The sequence below is a fragment of the Lissotriton helveticus genome, chromosome 6, assembly GCF_964261635.1.
Source record: "Lissotriton helveticus chromosome 6, aLisHel1.1, whole genome shotgun sequence".
NCBI lineage: Eukaryota > Metazoa > Chordata > Amphibia > Caudata > Salamandridae > Lissotriton > Lissotriton helveticus.
This window is the reverse complement of record NC_136067.1, coordinates 375,744,380-375,769,658: the sequence shown is the minus strand read 5'-3', so window position 1 is coordinate 375,769,658 and position 25,279 is coordinate 375,744,380. Positions and strand designations below refer to the sequence as shown.

Here is a 25,279-nt window from a genome sequence, read left to right as displayed (position 1 = left end):
ACAAGGTTATATCACCCATTGAGGAGGCATCCAAAATCAAGACTCGTGCTGACCCATCATTGTTGTTGTCCAGTTTCTATAAGGACTGGTGCAGGGTGGTCTGGGGGCCCAACTGATTTGCAGGCAAAATGGGCATAGCTGTACTGTCAGCTCTTCGAGCTTGTCCATGAGCGGGAACCATGCCTTGTTGCAGAAGCGGATTTTCATCTTGATCATACCCTGATGGTCAGCCTCTCCAGGGTGATGGTCCAAGGGCTACGTAATAAGCACCCATCTGAGTTTACGTCCAGTTCTTGGTGTACCTAGTAGAGAGAGGCAGGGATTTTCTGGGCTTTAGGTTTCCGGTGGGCCGGATGTGCTTTTAGTGTTTCCCACTGCCCTGGCCATATTGCTGCAAGGTCCAGTTGTAAGCCTAGTCTGTGTCAGCAAATTGGTGTAATGGGACTGTTCAAAGATATATCGATGTATTCCTCTGTTTCATTAGCCTTGTCAGCTTCCTCTGGCATAGCACTTCAAGGATGTTGTGACAGGTAGTCAGCCAAATAGCTGGTCCCTGGACAGTATGGCAGTTTTTAATTGTATTCCTGTAGTTGCAGCATCCATTTCACAATGTACCATGGTGGCTTTGAGACAGTGCCCTGGAACAGGGGAATCGGTGACTTGTAGTCAGTGTTCACCATAAAGGGATGTCTACATTTACATGGAGGTGGAAGTGCTGGCACCACCAGTGTATGACAATCACCTCTTTTCAATCTGTGAGTAGCGTTGCTCAGTGCATGTTAGCGTCCCGATGACTTATGTCACGGATGCCCACTCTCTGCACTCTTACTGGTGGGACAGCGTTTCCCCTAGGACTTTTGTGCTACCATCCACTGCCAGGATTGTCTGTCTGAAAAGGTTGAAGTATGTCAGGATGGTGTTGCCTGACAGGGCATCCTTGGTAGCTTGAAAATACTGCTCCTACTCCTCAAATGTCCATACAGTTGAGGATTTTGTAAGGTATCACAGATGATGCTTGAGGGTGGTTAGAGTATGGAACAATCCCTAAAAATCTTCTGACCTCCGAGACACTGGATGGTGGTGAGGCTTCTTTAACGTCACACAACTTGTCTGGGACTACCCCTTTTGTGGAGAAGGAAAACCCAAAGAAACAGGACCTCCACTTCATGAACCTACAGTTGTCCTCATGCAAATTAAGTCTGGCCTGTTTTATTTAGTGTTGCACACTTCTCAGCCTTTCATGGTTGATACTCTTTGACAAATGTTGCATAGACAAGAATGTTGTCACTCAAGTAAACAACTCAAGGCAGACTGGGCAACATCTACTGTATGGTGTTTTGCAACACCTCTGCGTTACTTGAGATGCAGACGTTTAGCGCTTATAGTGCTGTAATCCTACGTAAGTAGAGAAACATAGGTATGTACCTGGATTTTTCTGCTACTTTTAGTTGGTGGTGCCCTGACCCGAGGTCTACTTTGGAAAACCAACTGGCTCTGCTTAATTCCCCAAAAGGCCATTGATGGTGGGGGTCAAGTGCCATTCTCTTTAGATGGCTACATTCGGTAGTATCATACCCAAACGGATGCAGACCTCACCAGGTTGCTTTGGTTTCCTTTTAATCACGATGGGTGACACCCATGGGGTAGGACCAGTGACTTTCTCATTGATGCCAGCTTTCTCGAGCTTCTCCAGCTCCATCTCCACCCTTGGTCTCAGATGAAATGCAATCTGATGATGCCGGAGTGCTACCGCCTGTATTAATCTGTCAATATGGAGCTTAACCACTTTTTCCTTCATGCAGCTGATGCCCTCAAACAGGTTGTTGAATTCTACAAGAATGTGGAACATCGAGTCGAAACCTGCCATTCAGAGTGCTTGAGTGTGTGGCAGCCGGGAAGCATATTTTGGCAGGGCCTTAGCCAAGAGTATTTGTTTAGGGGTGCCTGGCCCCCATTATGATAATATCAAAGGTTATTGAATTCTGCAAGAATGCGGGACAGTTCTTCTGTATGCACATCGAATGGAATCGAGCAATTCAGAGTACTTCAGTGTGTGGCAGCTGTTAAGCATATTTTGGCAGGGCTGTAGCCAGGAGTATTTCTTTAGAGGGGCCTGTCCCCCATTATGATAATATAAAGGGTAGGTTCTAGAGCAAGGATTTATTTGCCTTATGTAGTGTCCTGCCAGGACACAGTCTAGTTGTTCTCCAGTGTAACCCTACACTGAACACCCACCCACCACAGACGTCACTGGGTCAGGTGACACTGTTAATAAAAGACCCCGAGCGCACGTGCTCGTGGCCAGAGTTACTATCTCTAAGCTGGTGTCCATGTCACACTCATTTCTATCATGCGGGCTTAGGGCACAACCCTTACATTGGCGACGAGGCGGTAACGCGATGCCACGCGTGCCAGCTGCAAGAAAATCATAGAGGAAAAAAAGGAGGAGAACGCTGCCCGTGCCATGAGCACTCCCCCTGCAGCAAGCGACGATTAGCGGAGGCCCGCGGGGTGTGTGCTGAGCCCCGGGCCGAGAACAGGAAGCAGGAGGTGACCGGGAGCTCACCCCGCACCTCCTGTGCCCAGCGTGTGTGCCCCCTGCGTGGGGCGAGAAGAGAGCCGACCGGAGCCCACCCGCGTCGGCTGCAACACAGTGACTCCACACAGTGCCCCACCGGTGAAGAGCGGACCGACCGGAGCCCACCCGCGTCCGCCGCCAGTAAAGTGAAGCCTGAGTGGTCCCGCAGGGCTGAGGTGACCCAGGGCGCTGAAAATGCATGGAGGGGCCGCGCCAGCCTGAAGCGACCCCCGTGAGACTGTATTGATAAGCGGTGCCCACCCGCATAGTCGTGGTGCCCTGCCAGGCGCGTGGAGGCCCACAATTAACATACATCAAAGCGAAGCCAGCGGAGCCCACCCGCGGCCTGCCTGTAGCGTCCCCCGCCACGTGTGTGAGGTGTGGCGGCAAGGGAATAAACTGTACATGAAAGCAGGACCAGCGGAGCCCACCCGCGGCCTGCCTGCAGCTACCCCTGACCCCTGCCGCGCAGCGTGTGACTAAAGCTGCCGCGGTGGTGAGGTAAGTGAGCTCGGACGTCGCGAGAGGCGGGAGGGGCCGCGCGAGCCTAAAGCGACCCCCCCCTTGTGACTACAGAGCAAGCGGTGCCCACCCGCGTTTGTACCGAGCAGCGCCACCGTGATGTTATGAGAGGTGGACAAGGAGCACGACTGCCATAGCGCACAACCCCTGCAGAAGTGACAAAGCGGAGCCTACCCGCACTCACCAAAAGGCCGCTCGCACCACCAAGCATAGAGACTGCCAACGCGTGTGCCCGGCACAACCACAACACTACGTGAACAACTAAAGCGGAGCCCACCCGCTGAAGAATCAGGAGCCCCGGTGTCTGTGTTGCCCCCTCCCCTTTTGCCAGAGATCCAACAGAGGAGGAGAAGGTGAAGACAGCGTCTGGCCTGCGGGTGACGAGAATGGCACCGGCACCCTCCTGCACAGCCCGTAAAGTTGACATACTGTAGAGCCCCCCCCGCATCCGCTGCAAAGCCCGAGAGAGGAGGCCCCCCTCCCAAATAAACACTAAGGCACATTAAACCCTCGCACGGCCTGGGGTAACGTGGTGAATTAAAAAAACTCACCGCAGTTTGGGGTAAATATTGCAGAGGGGTGGCCATCGGTCGTCGAGCCCGCCCAGGGGCAGTGAATATCGGACCCCCAGGAGCCCAGGGACAAGCCTGGATAGGCCCGGTACACGGCCGGCTCAATCGTGAAAAGCACACAGAGTTTAGTGTGCGAGGAACTAGCCAGCATCACGTCGGAACGTGCACAACTGCCATCTAGTGGCCGAAAGTGGCAATTGCAAGCAGAGAAAGGAACCCAAGGAATAGGAACAAGCCTTGGATGAACCAACAGGAAATATTCTGGATAAGAAAGCCTGCAGCAACACAAACTGATGATTGCAGCCCACCCACAGTGATGCTCATAGTGGAGTAAAGTCACGACACCGACAGTGACCAAGTGCAAGAGAGCTCCAGGAGTGCACAAAGAGCAAAGCAAGAGACAAAGGTCAGCACAGCAGGTACGCTCCAAGAGACTGAGCAGGACCACGCCAGAAAACTCCAGAAATGTGCAAGCAGACAGCGCCGGCAAGCGCCAGAAGTGCAAGGAGCACATCAGGAGACTGAGCAGGAACACATCAGAACCTCCCGGAACACACCAGCAGAAAACGCAGTAACGCGCCAGAAGCACGGAACCATACCACAAAGCGCTGCACTGCGCCGGAACGTGCCAGGAGCGCCAGGAATCAGGGGCGCCAGAGTGACTCTGCACAGCGACACGCCAACGCCACGGGACAGAGCACAAAGGTCCCCAAGAGAGACAGCGACGTCTCCCAGCAACCAGAGCGCCATCGTCAGCACGCATGGCGGCATGCACATGAGAGGCACCAGGAGCGTTGACGCAACCCTCCTTTCGCGCAGACAAAGCGCGCCAACGCCAAAACACCGTGATGGTGAATAACGACCACGAAGAAGATAGCACTGCATGACGACTCATGCCGAAGGTGAAACCCGACCACCCAGTCTGGCCGCCAAGGAAAGAAAAGAAGCAACAGAGAAGATCGCGACAAACGGTCCAGTCAGAGAAGAGAAGAACACCATGTCAGAGAGCTATGCCCAGACCAGAAAGAAACAGGTGGAGTGCACGCTGCCTGGGGAAGACTGGTCGGGAAGGCCAACGACAGCAAGAGGACCAGACCATGTCGCAAGAAGGAACATGGAAAGGAAGGGCACGACGCCATAAAGAAAAGGAAGGAGGAACAGTAGAGCCAAAGGAACCCGACGAGACAGGAGAGTCACAATGGAATTGACCAAGGAAGGGTATCCTGATTGAAGGCAACAGAAGTGATTAAGGAACAGGAATATACGACAACAGGTCTAGTCAACAAGCCAGGAGAAGACAGTGTCCTACCACATGGACAAGACCAAGGGGACGACATGTAGAGGGCCCGCTACATGGAGAAGCCTGGTTAGCATGAGTAAGCAAGAAAGAAGACCGGACCGCGTCGAGGAAGAGAACGAAGAGGAAGAATGGAGTAACACAACATCACTCCACAGAGGAAGAGAGAGAACAACAGTCAGCACACAGGAACATAGGTGCTGTCCAAGGAGCATCGCAACAGTCAGCACACAGGATCATCAGTGCTGTCCAAGGAACATCGTAACATCTGTGTGGATCCCAGTAATCCCTACAACCTGCATTCGAGGAGACCAACCACTGAAGAACCGTATGGGTGCCCCGTGAACCTGAAGCTTGCCGAAGCAGAGCATACCCGAGCACTAGACAATCCACCCTTGTGGACTACACAAAAATCTACTGTGGCCATGTCCAAAGTTCCGCAGCGACCCGCACAGCCCACGCGATCAAGTGGCAGTCCAGGGGACAAGGGCCTTGGCCGCATGTCCTGTGAGAGAGGAATCCGGATGGGAGAGGTGCAGCAGAGGCAGCTCCACGACAGGCAACAGGAAGCACGAAGGCCCCAGGTGAACACCTGGCACCGAGAAATGGTCTGGTGAAGACACTGAACCCATGTCCTAACGGCAAGACCATCCTGGCGGATGACATCAACACCCCCGAGGACATCATGAGAGACTTGGCGGTGAGTCCGTTGGCAGTTCCTCAGCGAAGCTTTTGCGCGACTCTTGCGAAGCACGCACGGTCCACCCGGTCCCATCATGTCTGGCAAAAGGGTCCTCCCAGCGTCTCTAGTGAGAGAAGAGTCCAAGCAGGAGAGGCCAGTCTTCGAGGCTCCAGTGAGAGAGGAGTCCGGCAAGAAAGGCAAGTCGGAAGTTACTTGGCCGCACGGAGATGTGAAGGCATCAAGATCAGCAAATCCAAGTAAAAGACCTCTCGTGCCATAGTCGTCTCCAACAACTAACAAGCGTTGTCATCCACAGGACTAGGAACACCTGCGAGACCCCTCAAGGGTCACCTTCATTCTGCTCCCGATGCTCCAAGTGATGAACACTGTAGATAAGCGTCAACACAGCAAGACAAGGATGATCTGAAGTACACCGCTAAGGTGAAGCTCATCTGACTGACTTTGTGGTCCAGAACTTCAACATCTCCCAGCCGATCGCCTGAAGAAAATCTGTTGGGGCTGTAAACTGTTGTTGTTCTGTTTTCTTGCAGGTTGGACATTTTGTTTTCCTTTCATTAAATTTTGGGAGGGATGTAGTGTCCTGCCAGGACACAGTCTAGTTGTTCTCCAGTGTAACCCTACACTGAACACCCACCCACCACAGACGTCACTGGGTCAGGGAACGCTGTTAATAAAAGACCCCGAGCGCACGTGCTCGTGGCCAGAGTTACTATCTCTAATCTGGTGTCCGTGTCACACTCATTTCTATCATGCAGGCCTAGGGCCCAACCCTTACACCTTACATATGTTAAAAAAGTACAACATCAGTGAGATTTAATAGCACACAATGCATTTTATTGTGGCATTTTTCTTTTTATTGTATTCCTTTCTGAAGATTTTTTGGAAGATTGTGTGACAAACCATGTAATATAAAATATGCAGTCTCAAAACTGGATTTAATTTCAAAACAACATTACAGGGGGCAGCAGTAAAATAAGATTGCTGTACGCCCCAATAATTGCAGTTTTAATGCCTTCCACCATTGACCGATTGTTCAGTAAAAGCAATAATGTGGGTGCAAAAGACTTCTTGACCCCTGTGTCAATGCATTTGTTGCACTAATGGTAGTTCTGTGCTTGGCGAGGAGATAAAGGTCAATTCATGTGATCTTCTAGAAGCACTTCTACAGAAGTGAAAGGAAGGCGTGTCAGTGCGGCTAAAATACTTCTCTGGGATGATAGAAGATGGGATTGACAATATACCAAGCCAGTGGCTGAAGGCAGCTGACCCAAGCAACTGAGTAGTTGAAGGGTGTTGTCTAGTGCCTACGGTCTATGTAATAAACACAACAGGTTGGTTTCACCATATTTAATCAAGAGCATGTTTTAAATAACTTCTCAATGTGGCCTAATAAGGTCCATGAGCCTCACTTTCGTCTACATTTTCGAATTCCACCAAATAAAATCACTTTATTTCATCCTTCTGAGGTGAATAAAATATGTACCACTCATTTGGGTAACATCAGTGTGCATTTTTATTGAGCTATGGCAATGTCAAACAATAGGGGTGTAAGCACCACAGAAAATACACATAATTACTTATTTAATTACAGAAAATTATGAAGGTCCAAGTGAGACTCATGGGCCTTATTAGCAACAATGCATTGTGAAGCAACATACTATAAAAGTATGCGTAAACACAGGTGTGCAGTTATACAATTTAAACAAAACTTCATACTTTAATGTCCACACACAGTGTCGCTCACAGACCAGGAGGTTGTATGATATTACAACGCATTCCGTTGCAACCCATGCCTTTACCACACATGCGTTACAACGCGAATGCCTTTCCCACGCATAACCTTCAGCATGAATATTCCTTTTCCATGCATATTTTTACAACGTTTTTCATTGTTAATGTATGCATGGTAAGGGCATACTCTTTTTTTTATTCTAAAATTCTCTTTACCTCTCCACTTTGTCTCATCGGTCGTCTGTTCTTCATGTTCTTTTTTTTTTTTGGCACGTTTTTAAGAGGAAACGGAAGTGAGACTTCTGTTTTCTCAAACGACGTCGATTGCCTTTATCAGGTGCATTTTTTTTGGGGGGGAGACACCCCCGGCCCCCTTTTCTTTTCTCCCACTTTTATGGGGGTATGCGTGGTAAAGGCTATTCGTGTTAACCATGCATGCGTTGTAATGCATGCGTGGTTAATGTTATGCGTGGAAACAGCCACGTTGTAGTGGCCGTTTCCCAGACCAGGATCATTGCCTCATTCTTTCTCACCTCTTCTAGCATGGAATAATCTGGTAGGACTTATTTTATTGGTTGCACTCTGTTGCCATGCAATAGTGAGCTTTGATCATCAACCAAGGCCAGTCTCTATTCGCATAGCTAACTTCCTCTGGCATCCACACTTTAACAAAAACAAAATGAGTGATCCTCAATAAATGACTTGCACTCCCTATGCTTCAGTTCCTTTAGCTACCAAAATTGTGGCTATACATTGCTCAGGCTCACTGATTTACCTCACGAGGATGTTAGTCTAGATCATACATACAGAATACCCTCTAACTCTTCTCAGAACAGCAGTACACTGTTAGTGTAACAGCCTCATCTCCTTGCCTTCTGTTAGGATAACAAAACTTAATGATGAGTGTCTGATGTGTTTTCTGAAAAGCTTAGGGTTTAAGACCTATCCTGAACACAACCTGGACAACATGAAAGAAAGAGTGAAAGTCTTTAGCGATGTAGTTGTGTAGTCTGATGCGAACTGCCTATAGGTGCTAGATGATTTTCAGCATTGCCGAAACATGTGATACACAGATTACACATGAACTCTCGAAGTAAGTGCATTGGCATTCTTCTCCCTACTCTTTAACAAAGATTAGAGTTTATCATGTTCAAGTTGCACACAGATTTCTAGAGATGACATTATTTTAACTCTTTCTGCCTCCAGCCATAAAAGCCTTTTATAAGTGCTTACATATCACAGTGAGGTTAGTTGTCTCCTTGATAGGGATATCATTGCAGTCACAGGACCAATGCAAATACATTGAAAGTTTCAACAGGGTGGTGCTTTACCATTAGTAGGAGAAAGCAAATAAAAATGTGCATTTTAAGAAAACGAAGAAAAAGAAAAAAGTAGCTTAGTCCATCACATATTCTTACACTGTCAAGGTAGGGCATCTTTTCGAGATAAAGCAGCGGTTTCCACAGTAATCTCCCTCTTTTTTGCAGCCTACTCTCTCTAGTGCATTGGCAACAGTGGTTTGACATTGCATAATGGGCTTCTCTAAAAGATATGTTGAGAGACTCTGGTCAAAGCTCTCAAATATCATGTATAACCCACCTGTCTTCATCAGAAAATCCCCTCAAAACCATCAGATATTATTCAGGGACGATAGGGAGAGATGATTTTAGGAAGTAGTTTTAAGCATTTAAAGAGAGACTAAGTCACTGCGTTATAATATTTTCAAACAACTTTCTGGTGATGATAAGTAGGTCACCACATTGCTTTGCAAATGTTGCCACTAACTACATGCCATGTAAACAGCATTGCCTTTACCCATAGAGCAATATATGATCTCTTACACTCTCCCAAGCTTTACTGCCTACTTATTCTCAGATTGAGTTCATATCTAACACTCAGGTACACATCTATTCACCATGAAACATCTGCTTACTTACTGCCACACGTGCTTATACATGTGTGCTACCACTTACACACTCTCACACATTCACTGCTCTCTCATATACACACGCAGTTACATTCCAAAAACGCTAAAACTGCGATAATGGACTTGATAATATGCCCTTGTGAATTCCCATGGCAGCTCAGGTTAACACCAGAACCTGGGCTGCTATGGGAATTCACAAGGGCATATTATCAAGCCCATTATCGCCGTTTTAGCAGCAGTTTCCTGCTGCTAAAGCCGCGATAATTTTTTCGCAGTTCTTGATAATATGCCCCCCCCCCTATTCTTGGAGGAGCTGAAGGCTATTGCAAAGTGAATATATGTTACTCCTACTGCCACTTGTTGCTATATGTTAATCTCCTGAAAATCTGATGATAGTAATTATGTTTACTTTGGTTATGCAGGAACGTAACTTTTAATGTTTATTATTCTATATTATTTTTTTAATAAGAAGTTTATCTAAATCTGAAAACGTTTTGACTTTTTTTAACTTGTCTTACAAATCCCAATTAAGTGACTGGTTTTTCTGATAACCTGCATGCTATCATCTAGGGGGCCAGGCACCCATTCTATGTCTGCCAAAGCTGAGCTAAAGATTAAGGGGCAGATTTACAATAACAGGCGCATCCCCAGGGATGCGGCAGTTATTGTGCGCCGCAGCTCCGCCACCCATGGTGCGCCGCATTTACAATGCGGCGCACCATGGAGCAAAAACAGCACAGATGCGTGACTCATCTGTGCCGTAAAGGTGGTGCATTGCTGGATTTGCGTCGCAAGCGTGACGCAGCTCCAGCAATGCTCTGCGGGGCCCTATCTGTCCAATGCTGCGTCAAGCCTTACGCCTACTTCAAGCAGGCGCAGGGTTTTGACGCAGCATTGGCCTAAAAGTGCCTGCGTGAAATCTTGTAGATTTCACGCAGGCACTTTTGCAAAGCGCACCTGCCCCGGAACGCCCACCCTGCGCCGAAACGCCCACATGTGGTGCAGGGCTTTACAACGTGACGCATCTGCCTAGATGCGTCACGTTGTAAATGGGTCGCAGGGATGTGCCACGTTTCGCCGCCGTTGCATGACGCAACGGCGGCATAAAAGTGGTGCAAGTCCGACATAAATCTGCCCCTTAAAATATGTTGTTGACAAAAGAATGGTCGCTCCGAATTCCCACACTAAATTGTTCTTTTTAATTGTAATATTTTAATTTATTGGATGTAAAATGTATATTGCTTTTATGGCTGCAAAGCCGAAATAAAGTATTTTTGACTGACTGACTGACGAATATATTTCCGACACGAGGTGCATTTATTCTATTGTGCTGGACAGTCATTAGGTCAGCGGACTGCTCCTCCACAGTAGCATCACGTTCATGGGGTCTTGTGTGTTTTCTTTGACTTGTCCTGCTCTCTTTGGGATATTACTGCATTGGCAGGCTCCTTCAAGCTCTAGGGTGGGGATGTTTGCCATTAGTGTTGGTGAGATGCCCCTTATTTATGCTGGTGGGCCGTATCTCTAGGCTATTGCCACAGTGCTGAAGGAACTTGAGCTTTTTTCCGTGTGGCTAGTGTTGTGTGGATTGTTTTTTTAAGCTTCTCTGCTTGGCAGGTGTGTGTGTTTCATACCACTGCAGTGCAATATTTTGTCTGTTTTTTGCTTTTTTTACGTTTTGCTGTGGAGGCAGTGTGCCCTGGAGTGCCCCTTTGCTACCTCGGCATGCAGCATGAGCAGCAACACTGGCGCTGTCTTGAGCTGTGCAGCCTCCGTGCGTGTGGTGCAATGACGGGGGAACTCCCCGTCGGTTCAGTGGATCCCATCGTCAGCCGGATGTGAACCGCTGCCTCGTGCTGAGCCACGCCCACCTCATCGTTAGTGTAATGGCCCCAGGACTGTGCACAGAGGCAGTGCACTCTGCCTCCGCCCTGCAAGGTTTATTCGCGCAATAAACAGACCACGCAGGTGTTAAAGCGTAAAAGGCCATTTTATTAGACCAGGCTGTATAATAGTAACAAATAACCAACATCAACATTATAAACAAACCCCCAATATCACTCTTCAATACCTCACACTCTCCCGCCACTCTGCCTCATACACCAACCGCTCCATTCCATACCGTACCTCATCCAATTCACCTGTCCTCATATCCCGATACCTCTGACATTCCCGTCATGCTCTCAGTTCCTCAGATCATTCGAACTTCCCCCCCAAGGGATGGGTGCGCCCGCTCTTGACCCCCCTGTCCCTCCAAAGTATCGCCTACAGCAGCTCTGGCCTAAACTGGCACGCCAAGCCAACCCATCACCAAACCCTATAACTGCAGGGTGGGTGGGTGGCCTTTTTAACAACCCTCCCGATGGTGCTGAGTGCAGGAAGAGGAAGTTCCCTTCCTCCCCTGCACTTATAACCTCCCTACTAACTCCTCCCCTTCCCCCTAGCTAGCCTGGGTCTCGCGCGAATGACCCCGGGGGAAGACTAGTCTGCGACTGTGCTTCCCCCGGGGCCCGGCATCACGCAATAAACAGACCACGCAGGTGTTAAAGCGTAAAAGGCCATTTTATTAGACCAGGCTGCATAACAGTAACAAATAACCAACATCAACATTATAAACAAACCCCCTAATATCACTCTTCAATACCTCACACTCTCCCGCCACTCTGCCTCATACACCAACCGCTCCATTCCATACCGTACCTCATCCAATTCACAAATTCACCTGTCCTCATATCCCGATACCTCTGACATTCCCGTCATGCTCTCAGTTCCTCAGATCATTCGAACTTCCCCCCCAAGTGATGGGTGCGCCTGCTCTTGACCCCCTGTCCCTCCAAAGTATCGCCAACCAGTGAACCCAATGTAGGGCGGTTCACTGCCCCACCCCCGCTTCCAGTCAGCCTCAAGTGCATACCTCAAACCCCTTCCACATCGGCCTACGGCACCAGATCGCCACGTTCCACAACCTACTGACCACATCCCTCATCTCCACCATAAAATACGCATTCCCCAAACGTGACAGATGCACACCGTCATCCCCAAACAGTAAGGGTTCCTCCAGTCGAATACCCCCTTGAGATCACCTGTATGACCCTGTCACCACCGAACAGTCGCATCGCCCTAAGTTTCCTTCGTGCTCTCTCAATGGCACCGTGCTTCATTGCACTCCTCCAAACTTCCCTGGGGACAAGTTCAGTCCAGGCTATGCAATTCCCTGCAAGCCATACTTTGATCACTTCCAAGTCCCTTTGCCTCAGCTGCAGGGGCGCCAAACCCGAGAGCTGCACCAGGTAATTGTCCCCCAAATGGATTATCAACAAGTCCCGACATCCTTTTACGGAACCATCCTTGCGAGCCAAGGCAGTAGTGCCCCCCATCGCATCCCACCTTTTCCCCACCAGTGCACCTCATTTTGATGTCCTTCCAGTCCCAGGTGACGACCGTACACCTGCTGGTCCGCATACGTTGATGCCCAGTGCACAAAGGAATGCCCCACAATGCAGGTGACCGTCCTGGCCCCCGGTCCGCCCACGCAACCAATGAAAGAAAGATATGTTAGACCACCGAAAAAACCCGAAACCATCAACAGGAACTCACACCTTCCCTTCACATTCGCACATATCTCCCACAGCACCGTGACCTCCATCTCCCAATCTGTCGAATCCTCTCCCATGACCACCCCAAACGGGCCGCAGCTGTCGCAGCCCCAATGCGAAAAGAGTGAGTCCCAAACCTTGCCGGCTCAAGCCCCAGACGCAGCAAAGCCATGCGCATCCCCGCAAGCAACTGCCTAGACGTCACCCTCAAACCAGACTCATGACAGAAAATCTCTCCCTGCCTCCCAAGCGATGCGGCTGAAAACATCCTCCAGTACTCCACCGGGCACACACCCCCCCCAACTGTCTCACCCAGCCAGACACACTTACCCCTGCCCAACTGATCCATCTTAGAATGCCCCAGCCAAAACCCCAAACATACACCATCCAACCGTATCTCCTCATACCGCCTCCCAACCCAGGACCATGTGCCCAACAACTCAGACACCCGAAAAGCCCCAAAAAACATCCAAACCATACACAACCTCAAACCTGTCATACCAGCATTCTGGCAACACCCTAACCAGGCGAACCAACAACTCAAATGTGATTGCCTCCCGCAACTTCTCACCCCCCTCTCTGACGCTCTCTACCCCAACCTCGGAGCATCCTACTGAACACCACATCCTTCGTTGGATCAAACCCCAAGAAAAAAGTACAATAAAAGGACACTCCTGCCAGTTTCCCAGATATTGTTGCCGCAGTCAATCCTCTAGCAATGCATCCTAAAACAAAACGCCACACACCCTGTTCCACTGCTGACCAGTCCCTTGGCACCGAATCACCTCCCATACAATCTCCAAACTCAGCCCACGCCAGCTTGTACGTCTTCCTTGTTGCTTCGGCAATAGAGTGCTCCACCAGGCCTACCACTCTCAATACCCCAAGGCCCAGCTGCCGGCCGGCAGCTCGGTCTTGCACAGCTCCGCTCCCGGTGCCAGAAGCCGGAACCGCTGCCACTGCGAACACGACAAAGCATCTGCAAAGTCATTATTCGGTCCAGGGACATGCTTGGCTCGAAACACCACATTTAGGCGCAGACACTGCAACATGAACCTCCGCAGCAACCTCAGCACTCTCAGATCTCTGGCCCTCTGGCGTTTGACCACTCAAACACTGTCATGATGTCAACGGGGAGAAGAACGGACATATACTGGAATTCCAGCCCCCACCTCCAGAGCCACCAGGAAAGGAAAAACTCCAAAAAGGCAATGCCCCTCCCCTGTTTCAGCCAGTGAGCCGGCCAGCTCACCGCGCACCACCTGTCATCACAGAAGATGCCAAACCTGGATGACCCCGCTGAGTCCGAGAAAATTTGACATTGCCAAACCGCCCTTTCTGCTTCAAAATCCAGCGACACTCCGTTGAATTCAGTCAGAAATGTCAGCCACGTCCCCAAGTCAGCCCGCACCCCCATGGAGATCCGAACCCTGTGACGTGGAAGCACTGCCCCCGACATGGCCATGCCGGGCCGCCAACAGAACGTCCGTCGCGCCATGCCTACTCTGCAAGCAAAGTTCAAGAAACCCAGCAACCCTGCACTGCCCTCAAGCAATCCTCTTCACACCAATTGCCCACAGCAAACATGCCCGAACCTCTTCCGCTGTAGACACAGGGAGGCGAGCCCGCCACTGGACCGAGTCCAACTCAATCCCTAGGAATGTCAAGCAGCAGCTGGGACCAGCCATCTTTTCCGGCGCCAAGGGAACACCAAACCGCACTGCCAACTCCTGAAACCCTGCCAAAGCCTTGCCACAATCTCCCGAGCCCATCCTCCCAAGAAAAAAGGGGAAATCATCCAGGTAGTAAGTGACATCCTGACATCCGCCAAATTTCATGAAGGCCCACTGCCGGAATGTACCAAAGAGTTCAAACAGGGCACAGGAAATAGCACACCCCATGGGCAAGATCCAGGTAGTAAGGGACATCCCGACAGCTGCTAAATATTAGGAAGGCCCACCGCAGGAATGTACTAAAGACATCATCCGGAAATCCCCTTCCTCCCTCTTCGGTACCACCTCCAGTGGAGAAATGGGCAAATCATCCATCGGTCAATCAGTAAATGGGCCGGCTACCCCTCTTTCCTCACCCTCCTTTCTCAAGCACGCATCCACCACTCCTGGCAATTCCGTAGCAGATTTCAAACTCTCCGCCCATCTCAGCACTCTGGGTCCCTGATAGCCTACCCAAAAGCCCTCTGTGAAACCCCAGAAAAACCGCAATGCCGCCTCCCGGTCCGGGTCCATCCACTGCATCCATAGTCCCCGGACAACTTCCCCCCAATTCTTATCTGGATTGGCACTGCCTTCGCCCTGAAACCCTCATCAGAACTCAACCAAGCGAAACCTCCAAACTGCATTTGCGCCTTACGTATAATGTCCATGTATTTCCACAACGCAATGGCCCTATCCAAACACTCCTCGCAGTATATGCTGGCCTAACTCAAGAAAGCAGAGGTCCAATTCTCCATCGTTACCGGAACCCTGGGACTTCCTGTCAGCTCCCACTCCTCTTCTTTTGAACCTCCCTTCGTCTGCACCTCCCTGTGCAAGCTTAAAAACACCCACATACTCATGTTTCCAAATCCGCCCTCTGGTCTTCATCGACAAATGAGACCCCTGCGACACAGCCAAACCCATGTAAGGGAGCTCCTTCTGTACCTTTGCATCCCCTTTCTCGCTTTCTGTCCTCTTTCCCATCCCCTTTGTCCGTCCGCACCCCAGCCGTAGTCATCGACTCACCCTCTGCCTTCTTACCATCCGCAGGCGGACCACCCGTTGGTGCCCCTGGCTCCCGCACTGACCCATCCCCCACACCCACCGATCTACAAACCTTCTTCCTACCCCCTTCGGCCCATGCCGTCCACCAAGACCCCTCACCTGTTAACGTGGAGTGTAATTCTCGGGCCGCTCCCCAGGAGCCGACACCTTCCTTGCCACCGCTTGAACCTTGCCCTTTGTCGTCGTCGAAACCTGCAAAACACTAAATTCTCTGTTGTCGTCCTCGTCATCCCTCACCTCCCCGTCCTCAAGCTCCACGCTCTCATCCTCATAATCCAGTTCCAATGCAGGCTCCCCTACAGTCACGCATAGCACTTCCATCATCGCTCTCTGCACACCTTTGCCCACTCCAGCAGGCGCTCTCCGCACACCAGTCGTACACGTCGCCGCAGCCCAGTCCCGCGCTGGAGGGACGGCCGCCGCGGACCGCCCTGCTGCTTCTGGCCTGCGTTTTGGAGCCGTCTTGCGCCCCGCCAGGCCACCCCGACCTCTGCCGACACCTGCCGGCTTGGATCCCCAACCCGCCCCTCAGGTCGCTCCAGCCTGAATGGGCCCCAGCACCATCGGGTCTCAGAGCCGTCTTGCCTGTCGCTACACCTGACCCCTGACCTCGTGCACCCCCTCCGCTCACCTCCATATCCTTCGCCTTCCTATCCAACTGCTCCTGCTCTGCCAACCTCTCCTCTTGCGGTGTGGGGGTAGGGGTTTCCCTAAAACTCATCCCCCCAGGCAGCTCCCGCCCGGGCCACAGTTTGTCCGGCCCACCTCGCCTCCTGCCATTGCGCCAGGAGCCTCTGCTCCCTAACCCGTCCCCCAACGCCATTGGCCCCCCAACTCGGGAGGGGAGGGGGCGGGCAATAGCCCTGGAACCCCGCTCCAGGCGTCAATAACCAGTCATGAGGGGCCCCCAGGGCAGGCCCACCGACCCTCCCCAGGACACCCAGGAAGGCCGCCCCCACCTATCTCCCCTGGCTATGCCGGCGCCCCCCCACCCCCTGGCTGGGGCCGGGGTCCCCGCCCGAGACCCCACAAACAGGTCACTGGGAGCATCCTCCCATTGCCCCCCTACCAGCACACCCAGGCGCCGGAACCTGCAGCGCTGCCAGGCTAGCCTCCTTAATCACACTCCCTGTCCCTGCACTCCACAAGACCAACCTCAAGGCTCCCCTCCCCCCCGGGACTCATGCCTCCCCCCCCCCCCAGAGCTCCTCCAGACTCTCCAGATGCCTCTCCCCCTTCAGGGGCCAGCGCTGAAGGGGCTGCCCCCTGCCCTGCGGCCACAAACTCCAGCTGAGGGTACTTGCGCGGGGGCAAGCTCATACGCCTGCCTCCCCGCGTTGCCGGCTACGTCGCGCTGTCCTGCCCCCTCTCGGCCGCCTGCTCACTCGGCAGCCGAGAGTCATCCTGACACGCGAGGACCGACGCCGCGACCCCGGCCGACGCCCCGAGCCCTCTCACAGCCAACCCACTCCTGGAATGAAACCCCAGGCTGCAGTAAATCCTCACGTCCGGCCCTCGCTAGGACCAGCAATGCCGCCCTCACCTCCTCTGCCGGGACCTCCGCCATCGCAAAATCACTGACACTCCTACCGGCACACAGATGCTCCCCGTCGCCGATCAGCAACCTCACCCCTAAAATGCCTGAAAAAATTGCCCCCTACAAGACCACCTGAACTAAAAACCACTACCCTTTTTAACAACCCTCCCGATGGTGCACTGCTGAGTGCAGGAAGAGGAAGTTCCCTTCCTCCCCTGCACTTATAACCTCCCCACTAACTCCTCCCCTTCCCCCTAGCTAGCCTGGGTTTCGCGTGAATGACCCCGGGGGAAGACTTGTCTGCGACTGTGCTTCCCCCGGGGCCCGGCAGTGTGGTGCATGGTATTAATTTCTGAGAGTTAAGGCTGTGCGTGGCAGCGAGTGACCCGCGCGGCACGCTACTATTTACTGAAGGGGGACGTGACACCGGGACACAGTCTCTGTGCCTGATTCAGGTGCCTGCCTAGCATTTCCCCCTCTGCAGTTAGTTTCACCCAGTTGCTCCACTGGGAAACACTACTGGGCCACCGGTAAAGCACCAAATTGGAGTGTACCTCAAATGTGTCCCTACAGCAGTACTGATTATGGAGATAATAAAAGTGCACATAAAATCCAGCCACAGGAAGGTAGCCAGGCGAAGGGTGCGGAGATTTGGAAGCAATGGAGCAGAGGCAAGGAGGATGGATGAGAGAACAAGCAATACGGACAGTGGGGAGTGGGGGTGGGAGGGGAGAAGCAACATGGAAAACTGGGGGTGAGAGTGGGAGTGGAAGAAACAACACAGGCAATGGGAGGAGGGATAGTAGTAACATGGACAAGAAAAGACAACAGGTGCAGGTGTTGGGGACAGGGGCACTCTGCATAGGAACGTTTTACGAGCATAACAACAATGGAATACACTCCACTGTGTAAGTGAATTCCCCTTTAAAGTAGTTCACAGCTGTGAAATGCTGTTGGTTGATACCAACAATGGTGGACAACAGCTGAAGGCAGTGCCTTAAGCCAGCTGAACTACAGAAGCCAACGGCTTAAAGTGTCTGTCTAAAAGCCCCTTTCTGTAGCTGTAGCTATATGTCTATGCATGTGTATGTGTACATGTTTTGTGTGTTGTGCTTTGGAGTTGTGTGTGGTACATAACAACGTGAGAGCTCAGTTTAGTATAAGTAGCATAATAGGGCATCCTGGGGTTCTGAAGAGGGAAAACTAAACTTCATGCTAGTAGAGGGAAAGGTTGGGTATGAAATGGGGGGGGCATACCTTGGTATTTATAGGTGGAGAAGTACATTTACCATTAGTTTGGGGCTAGCTCAGCTTGGCAATATTAGGGGGGAGAGCAGAGCTTGGGGTTAATAATGACAGAGCTCAGTTTGGCATTATTTTCAGGAGGGCAGAGCTTGGTGTTAATAGGTAGAGTCCTCAAAAAGTGTCTACTAACCCCCTGAGCTTGGCTTGGTGTTAGATGAAGAGCATTGCTTGGGTATAATAGGGGGAGAGCTCATCTTGTAGCTAGTTACTGAATGTCACAGCTTAGTGTTGATGGGGGAGAACAGAAATTGGCGTTAGTGGGGGATAGATCAGCTTGGTGTTATACGTAGGAGTGCACAGATTGGTGTTAATAGAGATAAAGCTCAGTTTAGTTTCAGTGGGGGAACAACTCAGCGGCATATTAACAACGACCAGCGAAAATTATCGCTGGCCTTGCTTAGCGATAATTATATTATCGCAGGCTATCTCTGGAATTTATCGCCCTGGTAGTGAGTTATTAACAACGCGTTACTCCAGGGCGATAAAAATTCCAGGGATAGCGAGGTTATCGCCCTTTTGCAAGGTCGTTTCAGCATAATCCACCCCCTATGTTAGGGATGGCTAAGTCAGCATTTGAGCAGACGTTAGATTTTGGTGAAAACTAACGTTTTCGCCAAAATCTAACGTGTGCTAAAATCATGTGGGCTGCCTTGTAAATATCACAATGTAAATATCAGCGGTATTTGCAAGGTGGTCCATCCGGGGTATGCCCAGTAACGCACACTTTGCATCTCATTGGAGATGCAAAGGGAGGCGTTGGGAAAAAGGGTGCTAACATGTGATTTGTAAGCCAAAAAAGCGGAGATAAAACCCTTGTAAATATGCCCCTCACTTTCCTATTACTAGGGGAACAGTTCAACTTGGTGGTAACAGAGCAAGAAGTCACCTTGGTGCTAATAGAGGAAACTCAGCTTGGTGTTAGTAGCGAGAGAGCACAGGTTGGTAGGGGAAAACCTCAAACTGATGTTTGTCATATGCATCACTTCCCTACCTTTTGACAAGGTTCTCACTATAGAATCACCATATGCATACATGCAGACATACATTTTAGTAGGAGAAAATCCAGCTTGTCAATACTGGTAAAGATCAGCTTGGTGTTGGTAGTGGAAGAATATCGAGATTGTAAGCAGTTAGCAGAGTTCGCATCTAGATGTTAGCAGTAGAAGAGCTATTTTTGGTTGCAGCACTGGCAGAGAGGGTTTGACTCCAATAGTTCACAAGTTAGCTTAGCCTTGGCTTTAGAGATGGGAAACTAGGTGTAGCCAATTACAGCAATCACCTTGGTGTTAATACAACAGAGCTCAGCTTGGCTTTAGTAGCTTGATTGAGCAGGACTACGTTTTTTGTGCTTTTCCTGCTTTGTTTATTGTCCAAAACCAAAGTGTGGTAGATGAATCATATTGCAAAGCAAGCAAAAATTTGATGACCCAGACCTTCACGAAATATAGGGGTTAGTAAGGAACTAAAAAAAACACCAGGAAACCTATACAAGTAAGATTAAGAGTCTGTCTTACAGATAGATATGTAGACATCACTTTATGTACTCACCTGTAGCTATGAAAGCCAAGAATAGGCTGGCACTGGCAGCGAAGGACATCATGATGACAAGAGGATGGAGTTGGCCGTGTAGATCTTGTGACTCGAGCTCTTTCTGCTGTCTCTTCTCTTCTGGAGGTTCTAATTATAGGCAGCTCTCCTTCTCTCAGGGTGGTTTTGAGGAGGTCATGAGACTCAGTAATGTTGATCTGATTGGTCACATTTGGCTATCCTGACTCCTCCTCTTCTTCCCCCGCCTCCTCTTTCTACCACTGATGTGATGCGTCAAGCAGAGGGACTTACATGATGAGTGTTCGTGCACTACAGAGTAGTTGGCTCAGCTACTCTTAGCTCCTGCTTCAATCATTCCAGTTATGTTTAATATCAAAGTCTCTTAAAAACTGTCTTGAATCTGAGACTATCCAAAATTCTCTTCAAATTGAACTGTTCTGCTCCAGGTCCTACAGATATAGAAGCCCTGATAAGCTGTGCGGCGAGTGCCAGTGTGCTCTGATTGTATAACAGAAGGAGTCCTCATGAATGTTTAGCCCATCTGTATTTGTGTCAGGATCAGTAAAATGTTGCCAATTGACGTTGACTCCTGCGGGGACAGCTTCTAAGCAATGATAATTCTCCTTCGACTCTCTGCCTTTAGGTAACCTCTCCGGATGATCCATGTTAAATAATGCACTGGGATACATCTAACTTCTGCCAAGGAGGAAATGTTGTCATTCAATAGCTCAGCCACCAAAATCTCTTTTAATACGTTTTTGTGACTGCTTGAAAGGTTTCCTCTGTAACGAGCTGTACTCATAACCTTTACACTGTACAGCACAGAGTGTATATGGGAATGGGTAGAAGCCCTGTACAAACATAACGACACTCATATTTGTCAACAATATATTTTACTCTTCAAGCACTAATAATCCATTAAGAAAATAAAACATTTTACTATATTTGTTTGTAACTGAGTGCCAATGTATTGTTATCTTAAGGTAGTAACTTAAGAGTTATCGCTTTGGCAGACTTGAACCTCGCATCTTAAATCACCAGCATTTCAACAGGTATACACTTGGTTAACATACTTTTATCCATTTAACAGATGTCTGTTAGAGTTCTACATTTTTCTTTGACAATCTGTTATATCTGATTTTCAAGATTAAAAACATGCATATTTAAAGTAGGCGACATTGTTCACCTTGATCTGTCTGAAAAGAGATTGTAAACCAGTTATCAAATTAGCAGCTGAAGAGAAAACATCAACACCAAAGTGGCAGGGCTGTTTTGCTCCTCTGATCAGTACCATACAGCAGCACAAGTATCTCTAACATGGCCCATTTTACACAAAGTAGCTGACTAGTAAGATGCTATCAGCAAAGCATAGTATACAAAAACAAAGTGATATATATTTAGAAGTGAAGGAAGTCACCAGAGAAAATCCATTAAGTACGGGGGGCCTCATTTATGAGAAGTGACGCATCGCTGCGTGAAAGCAGCGATGCGTGACTTCTCAGTGCGACCTCCTTGCGACATGGTTGATGCGTCATATTTAATGTATGACGCATCATGTCGCAAGGAGTTACAGATACGTCAGTATTTCTGACGTATCTGTAAGCGCAAAAGTCACGCATTGCTGGAATGTGTCACAAAAGTGACGCAACTCCAGCAATGCGTCCTTTCACATGGGGAAAGCCCCATGTGAAAGGGCTTGCATCAGTCTTACGCCTGCTGTGAGGCAGGCGCAAGATTTTGACGCAACAGCGTCCTAAAAGTGATGCAGTGAAATCTCATAGATTTCACTGCGTCACTACTACGAGGCTTTTTGTGGGGGAACGCCCCCTCTGCATACATTATACCTGACGCAGGTATAATGTAGCGCAGGGGATTACAAAGTGACGCATCTGCTTAGATGCATCACTTTGTAAATAGTGCGCAACAGGAGGCATGTTTTACGCCGCCGATGCGTCACAAAAAGTGACGCATCGGAGGCGCAAAACTGACGCAAGGCCTCATAAATGAGGCCCCAGATTAATTAAACACTCAGGTCCGGGGGCCTCATTTATGAAAAGTGACGCATCGCTGCGTGAAAACAGCGATGCGTCACTTTTCACTGCGCTCTCCCTGCGACATGATTGATGCGTCATATTTATAATATGACGCATCATGTCGCAAGGAGTTACAGATACGTCAGTATTTCTGACGTATCTGTAGGCGCAAAAGTGACGCATTGCTGGAGTGTGTCACAAAAGTGACGCAACTCCAGCAATGCTTCCTTTCACACGGGGAAAGCCCCATGTGAAAGGGCTTGCGTCAGTCTTACGCCTGCTGTGAGGCAGGCGCAAGATTTTGACGCAACAGCGTCCTAAAAGTGACGCAGTGAAATCTCAAAGATTTCACTGCGTCACTATTACTAGGCTTTTTGCGGGTGAACGCCCCCTCTGCATACATTATACCTGACGCAGGTATAATGTAGCGCAGGGGTTTACAAACTGACGCATCTGCTTAGATGCGTCACTTTGTAAATAGTGCGCATCAGGAGGCATGTTTTACGCCACCGATGCGTCACAAAAAGTGAGGCATCGGAAGCGCAAAACTCACGCAAGGCCTCATAAATAAGGCCCCTGATTTATATCTTGGTGGTAAAGGTACACGCAGCGGTGACAGAGTACTTGTACACTCAAAATAATGGTCCTCCACCTACAGATTTTTATGTAGATGGACTATCGGTTTGGCTACGACAGTGACTACTCCATCACCACCATAGCCAAACCTCTCAGATGGACAGACGTATTAAGGGACGTCATAGATGAAGCTATAAGTCAATCCACTCAATTGTTTTTAAATACAAATCTAAACTGTTTGATCCAAGGCTGCATCATTTTGGCGCATTCCTGCACCAAACAACAGAATGCATTGGCAGGAACTGCTATGACAGCAGTTACTGCCAATGTATTATAAATAGGGCTCCCGGTTTTATTGTATTTATTTGTTTGCCATTTCCGTCTGTATTTATCCATATTTATTTTTTGGGCATTTTTTCTGTATTTATCCATATTTATTTTTGCCACAAGCAAAAGACGACGCTACAGCTAGTATTTTTCAACATTTATTTAAATTGACAATTGTATTCGTTTTCCAGTACAATATAGGCTCTATTGTACCAGAAAACAAATAAGAAATTGGTTAAAAAAAAGGGCAGAAAGTGTAGGGTGGAGAGAGGAGCGCGAGGTGGAAGCATAACTATAGAGCCTTTGGTGTTTGGTACCCCGGGAGCTTCTAACAACAAGCATTGGCATAGCCAATAGGTCTCGCTTTTGGGACCTTTTAAGTGTTTGGCCATGCAGCACATTATCCTGGGTTCTACAACGTCTACAGTTAAGAGTCTGTTTTATTGTGTAGGAGGTGGCAGTGTATACCTCACAAATTGCGGGGCACTCCCAATTCATGCTGGTCAATGGGGACAGGCTTGCCTGCTTACTGTGTGTTAGTGCACCTCCTACAGAGTTGTGTGTATTTAACAAGCCTCAGGACTGAAAAATGGAGCAGGGCGAGCTTTAATGTCAATGTGCAAAATGCACGCGGCTTTAGTTCTCTGCAAGGAATGCAGAACCTGCTAAACTATCTCCCCACCAACAAACATAAGGAAAACTGTACAAAAGGAAACTGTTTTGTACTGACGCATCTGATAAAAACAAATATAGAATATAGTCTGAGGTCTTGGGAGTCACCGCATCTTTAGAGAAAAGCTCAGCTGAAAAGACAAACCACTTTAAGAAGAAAATGACGAATTGGAGAGAGGGAATAAAACAGATTACAAAATTGCCACAAAGAAAAACAAGAACACACAGGAAACAGTAATGAAATGCACATTTAATTATAAAGAAATGCACGTTCAAAAAGTGAAAATGTGTAATTAAATACACAGTAGTCTCAAAGATTAAACCATGAGAAGACAAAAATATGGGTATGATAAGCTTGCACCTCACGACCGCAGAGCACAGACACTTTAAAGGAATTATAAAAATTGCAAAAAGGATATTATTTTGATCGCCGAATTCTCGAGGCTTGGAGGATGCAGCCATGCAACAGCTGCCTTTATTTGAAATTATTTTACACAAATGCTTACGGAGGTAACAACGGGTCAAGCATAAACCGATTATTTTACCAGCAAAAGAAACAAAATATCAAAAACATATAAATATTGTATACAGAGATGGAAACAGAGGCTTCCATATTAAAATTGAAACCAGAAATGGTTGAGTTCCTCCGTAAATAGTTGGCTATGGAAATGGGGATGATCGAATTTCTACCTCCTGGTTTCCCCACTTGACAAATGTGTGATCCTACACAAATGCCTTAATCTCACTGCGACACAAATTCCTTACGTACCAAAACAGGAAGGTTTGAAATGGGCTACATAGTAAGCAACACTTAGTCACACTGTGACACTTCTAGAGGTTTACCTCTAGTCATCTCAAATAGAAGGCTACGTGACCACAGCAAGCAAGTAATTAAACACTTGGGGGCACATTATCAAGGATGGTGTTAAAATTATCGCCAGTTTAGCGGCAGTAAACTGCTGCTAAAGTGGCGATAATGGGCTTGATAATATGCCCTGGAAAATTCCAATAGAAGCCCATGTTCACACCATAACATGGACTTCTACTGGAATTCTCGAGAGCCTATTATCAAGCCCATTATCGTCGCTTTAGCGCAGTTTTCTGTAACTAAACCGGCGATAATTTTTAACACAGTTCTTGATAATATCCCCCTTGGTGAATATACACAGAGGCCGGCCTGCACCAGAAAAACTTGACTATCTCACCGCCAAGCGTGAATTAATTAGTGAGCAGAAGAGCAATATAATGAGGCAAACCACGACGGGAGCATACATTCCGAGTGGTATCAACGCTGCGGCAGTCAATCAGAAATAATATCTAATGACAACTGTCTAATGAGTTGGAATGCCAGCGTAATTTCTTTTCTTGTTTAGCCAAAAGTGCAGCACTCCAGAGTCAATGGAAACTGAACTATTTTGACTAAATGCAGTCAGGGTGTGTGCATGGACTGACAATGCACCTATTAAGTCATGTTAGAGTGCTGTGTATGCATACAGTACTTTAACCTGCTAACTACACCAAGGAGGGTATATGGTTAAAGTGCAAGATGGCGGAAGGCTCAGAGTGCATAGGTGC

General features: G+C 49.0%; 1 protein-coding gene across 1 annotated transcript in view; it reads right to left on the bottom strand.

Moving 5' to 3' along the window:
• LOC144762587 (phospholipase A2 inhibitor and Ly6/PLAUR domain-containing protein-like) overlaps positions 1–20,232 on the bottom strand; it is a 100,421-nt gene extending 80,189 nt beyond the window's left edge. The window contains exon 1 of the mRNA XM_078647814.1: positions 20,097–20,232. Coding sequence (XP_078503940.1) covers positions 20,097–20,148 — 52 coding nt within the window. The 5' untranslated portion in view covers positions 20,149–20,232. The remainder of the gene's footprint in view (positions 1–20,096) is intronic.
• Positions 20,233–25,279: the final 5,047 nt, after the last annotated feature.